We start from the raw sequence: 7130 nt of genomic DNA on the forward strand, positions 1-7130 counted from the left end.
GGACGTGAAGGAGGGAGCAAGTTGCACGTGAGAAAAAAAACGCGCCTGATTTAAATGTCACACCTGAACGCTCACATCCTTTTAATTATGTTTGAAATTATGAACATTGCTCAACATCATGAAAATTAAACCTTATTTTCAATAAGCAATCCTGAAAAATATTTGGGGGTGCTTAACTTTTTTCCAGGTGTATATATAAAACTGACACATCACACATACATTTCTAATGTACTCGTGTATATGTGTTGCTGGTTTTATATTAAAAAAATAATGCATTCGTATCTAATTGCACATAATTATATTAGAAACCTTTTATCATACTATTTTTATTCAACTCCCAGTAAAATATTGCTGTTAAATACGTTTAAAATAATGAACACGGAAAGCTTTAAATGTGCATAATGTATTTTATTATTTTTTTGTCCAATGCAATAACATTAGGAAATAGATGAACAGTAAAAAATAAAAATAAATAGATTAACATGCTTTATTATTAATTATTAAATAAGTACAAAATATTTTAGAAACTGTTCACCACCTAACACGAATCTGAGAAGTACCAGCCCAACAAACAGTGGGTAATAATTTCTAAGTCTGTCGCAGCTGTAAGAGGATCAAACATTTTGCCAATATCTCGAATGATACTTTTCTTAGGCTAAGATTTTAAACTTACCACAAAGGCTTTGTTCACTTTTCGATATCTGTAAATAACATGCAAGTTGCAAATGATAGCGCAGTTTAAGGAAAGTTGATATATCAGATAGGCTATTATATATATAATAGATTAGTAAATTACTTGGTAGGCTTACACTTATATCAATATTAGTATAAACATCATACAGTAGCTTGCAGATTTATTAACATAAGGCAAGGCCTAAACCGATTTGAGATACACAAGTTTGTGAATTAATTAAATTTGGATACTCTAATATATACTTCAATAGATTGTTACTGGTGATTATTTTCGTTTGCTTTTAAAGCTAACTCATTGAAGAGCACAAAATAAAGCATCAAGTTTAGTTGCCACGACTTAAAATTAAGCTATATTTTCAATACATTTTGTGGCTGTCTTAACGCACAACCTACAGGTACTTTTTTCTTTTATAAACAATATTAAGATCTGTTATGGTGCGAACTGGCAATGGATATAGCAAACACAGTGTGGTTGAAATAATAATAATACATACTTGTATCTCACCTGATGATGCCAGGTAAGTCTGTTGAAACATTGTTAAAAAATATATACTAATTTTACTCTGTACAACCGATAAAACCTTTAGCGATATTTCATACTCTTCTCCTTGAAAAACTCCAGGGGAATAACTAATGTAGTGTTAAAAATATAATAAACTAATACGACAAGTATAATTAACAGAATTAATAATGTTTTAACACACACACTTAGTAGTTATAATAACTGAATAACTGTGGGTTTTAACTGTTTGGCGCGATAAGCTGTGCATATAATCCCCTAAAGTGAGTTAGGCTTTTACATTACGGTTTTATGAATCCATTCACTATGACAGAAAATGCTAGCTAATATACTACGATTACTACATTATGTCAAAAAGAATGCTTTTAACAAAACCGAGCGAAAGGCATCGTCAACAATGGATATTGCAGACAGAGCATAGTCGAAATATTATTATTCACTTTTTCTTCTTGTCAGGAAAGCGTAAGGGACCGAATAAAGAATGTAGTGTTAAAAATACAATAAGCGTAATACGTGGTTTTGGCTTAGGACAGGTATAATTGATTATAATACTTCTAACAGAGTTTTGTATGCTGAACGAAACGTTGACCGTGGACTGCTTACTAACTCAATGATTTGAGTGGATAACATGGCAACTCAGATTCGTGTATACGCGATATTTATGGTCATACCAAAAGTGCTACTTGGCAAAAGTATATATACAACTTAGAATTGCTGTTTCAAAACTTTCTTTCACTTCTATTCGCAACATAAGATTGAAAACAATATTAAGCAACAAAATTCTCGGTACTGACAGCTTCAATCATGTCACACTGATAGATCGCCAAAAAATAAATGATTTGATATAGTTTTGTTGTGACCTGGAAATAACTTCTTCAATTAACTTGAAATGACAATATCATGAAAGTAACAGAACTCGGGTTACTTTATTATCAGTATTACGAAATAAACATTTAATTAAATGAAAAAATAAAATTACTATTCTGATGAGGATTAATGATGGTTTGTTACATCTCCAACATAACAAATAATGTGCACGTTTGAATTAAAAACAATGACTACCAGTAAAGTACATCAACATAATGAATGGTTAACTGACAATATAAAAACTACTGCTGAAATGTGGTAACTTTCATGCTTACTCTTTATGAGATGAAAACATCAATGACGTAAAACTTTACACATTACTATTATACTGAGTGGTTAAACAATAGTATAAGAAACTAACATAAACATTGGGCATTGGTAAATATGCTGCCTGCAGCAGGTGGTTTGTACTTTTTCTTGCATACACATAATCTACAGCTTTTTTTTATTATCAAGGATTAATATCTAAACCAAATAATATTATGTGTGTGAAATAAAGAATAAGACAGATAGGTCTTTAATTCAACAATTTAGATAATAAAAAATAAATATCTTAATATATAACCTGAACCAAATTAAAACAAAATTAGTTAAAACGTTTTAAATCCATTAATACTTATTGAACTACTTCTAAAGTTTCTAATTCTTAATAATATACATCTTAAAACCTTCCAGTAAGCCATACAACATAACCAAGCCAAATCTCACAGGTACGGTAGTCGAGAGGGATGAGTCTTACAGTTTCTCTGATATGACTGTTTTATTAATAAATAGTTTACATTTTTTTATAACTTAATAAGAAAATAAAAACTCAACTCATTCTTGAAAATTTTTTTCAAGTACTCGGTACACATCATTGTTAATATTATAAATATAAATAGTCTGGCATTTATTAAATATATTAAACATAGCTTAGATTTCTAAGCATGTAAGCTTAGTTCTAGCTTTGTCCAAGAAAGTGAGATCTGCTTCAGCACCTTAGAGTACACACTTTTCATATAGTTCTTTTACATAATGCAGGGTCATGGGACCTCCCAGACCTGAGGTTGCACAGTATCTCTGCTTTACATGCACCAACACATGGCTTGTTGTAGAAGTCACTCAGTTTGTTGAAGTATCTAAGAATGTAATATTTAAATTATAGTTAACTGCAGTGGCATTTTAAACTATGCTTACATATATTCTGAATGTGAAAAACTGAGTTAAGCACTGAATTAGTATTTGCTTAAATTTTAACATGATACGCTACTCATTTTAAAGTATTTCTAACGACAAAAAGGAATTAAATAGTAAAACCAATTGCCCAACCAACAATCTGTATAACTAATCTCGTTTTTCAACATTTAATAAACATGATGTAGACAAATGGTTTAATCCAAAAACAAATTTAATTAAAATCCTGCAAGCCATCAATAGATAGTCCCAATTCAGCATTAAAGTTACAAAATTATATTAATACTTGAAACAGTAAAATCTAGGGAATTTTTAAGTGATAATACATTCATCATAACACTTGTTTTCTAAACTATCTTACATTTTTCACATTACTTTCAATATTTCTGATACTTGTGTTCTGAAATTGTAAACATACCTATAAAACTTCTGGAAAAGAGCATCATTTACTTCAAAGCGCTGGATCAAGTCATCCCAGTCTGATGGGAAAAGTGCTTTCATTCTGAAGGCTTGTTTTGCAGAATACATCTTCTCCCACATTGGTCTGTCAGTCAAGTTTACTTCAGTTATATTTAGGTAGTATGTTTCATGGTCTAACACAGCCTTAAGAAAACAAGAATATAAACTATAGAAGTTTAAGTATTTGTTATTTTCAACCTGAAAGGTAACTTACTTTACATAACTATTGAACTAAATGGCCAGATCAGAGATCCTGAGCTTCAGCACAGCCATCCCTAATTCTGAACTGTGACTAGAAGTTTAATAAATTAGCAGCACCTGCCAGCTACACCACTACTCTTAACTGAAAAGTGTGATTGACTGTCATGATTAAAACACTCCCTCCTTCCACAGCTGCAAGTGTCAGGCATGTTCAGTAACATATATATTGCAGCTTGAATGTTGGGCCTTCTGATCCATAGGTTGACACAATAAACACTAGGCCAAGTGTTCCTAAACAGGGGGAGCCATAGCAAATACATAAAACACATAATACTGTTAAGGTACTCAATATCTATAAATTCATTGGGTGAGGGGCCTCAGTTAGTATGCAGAATGTTCTGGAGAAGCATTGTGCTGAGAAAGATTGGGAACCCTTACACTAAGCAACACCAGCCCATAAAATTTTATATAACAACAGTGTCCCTCAATACATATATTAACATTACTTTATGTCAATGAGCATTAATGGTTTAATAAACATGAAAGAAAAACAGGATCATTCATAAAAATTACAGATGCTTAAGAGAGAGCAGTAAAAATCATTCCATAAAATATCTTACTTTTCCAGTATGTATAATTTCATAAAATAATTGGTTATGTTACTCATCAATAAAATTCAATTCAAATAATAAAGAAATATTGTTAAAATTTGTTATACAACATTTCAGTTAATATATTGAAATAGTTAATTCAAACACTATCCTGCATAAAAATACTTTTAACCTAGCAAACTCAAATTGGCTAGTAATAATTTTTTTTGTCTGCATTATGTATATTTTTTTGCAACTGAACACACTCATAATATAAGTACACACACACACACACACACGCACCCTTTCATATTTAGCAAGCAGTAGTTTGGTTATTTATATTCAATAACTACCAACATGCAAACCACCAATTGCAAAATTTAATATCAGACATTCAGACTCTGTATCAATATTATAAAGGCGAAGTACTCAACCCTTGAGCTTCTGGGATAGTTTCCATCCACAGTGTATATTCTGTAGGCAGGATTACCACCACCATATGTTGTTACGCTAGGTCCAATGTATGCAATATTTGTGGGTCGATCCAGTGTTTTTTCATCATAAAACACTTCAAATTCATCATTGTGAGTGTGACCAAAAAACTGAGCTACCACAGTGTTTTCAAACCTGAAATACAAATTTTTTTAACTATTTCATAACATAGTAAATTATAGCTGGAAAGAAAATTATTAAAGTATTAAAATTAAAGCTACTACTTCATGATGTAAATTTCCAACTCATCATATATTAATTGATATTCATTTGAGATTGGATCTAAGTCCTCAATTCCCATAAATCAACTGAAATAATTGCCACTGATTATTATTGATCAAAGTTAATGAGTTAATATAGTTGTCTCCATTGATTAATTAACATAAATATTATTCATTCATGATTGAATCTAATTATACATTTCATGAATTAACTGAAATAACCCTCACTGATTAGTTATCAAAGTTACTGAATGAATATAACTGTGCCCAACTTCTCAACAATTAGGATATATAGCAACTGATTTGTTGTAGCTCTCCAATGTTTCACAGATTAAATAATAATCATACTTTACTTTGAATCTGAGTCTGCAATCAAAAGTTATTTAATACATATATTATCATTCTGATATCTCAGAGATTAATTGATATAATCATCAGTAGCTACTAACTGGAAATGAATACTGATTATAAGTCTCTTATCTTCTCATAGATTAACTAGTACACCCATTATTCATTTATCACCAAAATTACTAACTGATTCTAAATTTCAAATTCCTCTCAAGATAGTTGATATACACATAAATGTAAATTACTGAGTCATAGATTAATTATTATAACCATCAATTTTTTAATATAACTATTTAGTATAACTTACCGATTAATGATGCGATAATAGTTGTGACTCCATACTTGAATACAGTTTCCAGACCCAGGTGGAATGTGTCCAATGATGTGAACCTTAAAATAACAAAATAGCTCTAATGTACTAAACCTTAAGATACTGCAACAAATAATTTAAACCTGAAAAAGATATACATAATGTTATGGTTTAGAGGCTCTATCAACAGACATACAAAACTAAATAATGTAAAATATTACAGAAACATATTTGCCATGTTATAGTAACAGAGCCAGGAGTATTGTAATTAATAATCAAAAAATATTCCAAGAACATAAAAATGGTACAATAAAACTTTCATCACAGACAAAGATGAATAGGATTGAACAACATGAACATATATATGGTATTTAATATTGTTGTTCTTTCACTGGCAGGTTATTTTAAATTAATTATCTGACGAAAATAATTCAAAGTATAGTCCATGTCAATGACAACAAATTAGTTTCTTTTTTTATTTAATATTTTTTACAAGCTTGAATACTGTGGAACTTGTAGGCCACATTTACAAGTGACCCTAACTGCACTAACTAATATAAAGAATAAACGTGTTTGTATAATTTCCTGGCTAAAATGAAAACACTGATTGATTTACTTTACCAGCTAAAAGCAACTCTACTATCTTCTTGATGCTTCACTGAACCTCATATTTGTAATCTACACTCAAATTTACTACAAAATCTGGCAAATTCCTTGGATCTTTCCAGATCTACATTATTGAATTCTTCAATCATCATTACAACCTCAAACAAACAAACTACAGCATTAGAGATATAGCTTACAACAATATAAAAATAATAGTAGTAATGCAAGGGTTACAAAATGTATGTGTAGTACGGATAGTACCAGGACGTTTAGTTATAAAAACATAATGTAATGAAGATCGTAATAGAATATTCTTATTACCATTAGTTAAAACAGGTGGAAACAACAAGTAAAATAGAAATAAGTAAAAAATTTCGTCACCTTTTCTCCCTGCAGTTCTGCAGTCTGTAGTTCTTGAATCAACCATTGTAACTCTTCTGCTGGGTCAGTAGAGTTTAATAAAAGCCACCTAAGAAGTAAAGAATAAAAGTCAATATTCATTAAAAAGTTTCAACAACTGAGAGTTATCTGTTGGGTTAGTAATTTGTTACACACTATGTGGGAGACAAAATGAGGATTAACTACATAAACACAGAGTAAAATATTAAACAAGAAGACTCAATATATATATATATATATATATATATATT

General features: G+C 30.1%; 1 protein-coding gene across 1 annotated transcript in view; it reads right to left on the reverse strand.

Annotated features, from left to right (window-relative positions):
* Nucleotides 1-2528: 2528 nt before the first annotated feature.
* LOC106461227 (sphingomyelin phosphodiesterase-like) overlaps nucleotides 2529-7130 on the reverse strand; it is a 36288-nt gene continuing 31686 nt past the window's right edge. Inside the window, exons 9-13 of the mRNA XM_022388090.1 lie at nucleotides 6862-6949; nucleotides 5872-5954; nucleotides 4938-5130; nucleotides 3672-3856; nucleotides 2529-3198 (exon numbers count right to left, since the gene is read on the reverse strand). Of these exons, the coding sequence (XP_022243798.1) occupies nucleotides 3075-3198; nucleotides 3672-3856; nucleotides 4938-5130; nucleotides 5872-5954; nucleotides 6862-6949 (673 nt within the window). The 3' untranslated portion in view covers nucleotides 2529-3074. The remainder of the gene's footprint in view (nucleotides 3199-3671; nucleotides 3857-4937; nucleotides 5131-5871; nucleotides 5955-6861; nucleotides 6950-7130) is intronic.

Source organism: Limulus polyphemus, unplaced genomic scaffold, assembly GCF_000517525.1.
Source record: "Limulus polyphemus unplaced genomic scaffold, Limulus_polyphemus-2.1.2 Scaffold918, whole genome shotgun sequence".
NCBI lineage: Eukaryota > Metazoa > Arthropoda > Merostomata > Xiphosura > Limulidae > Limulus > Limulus polyphemus.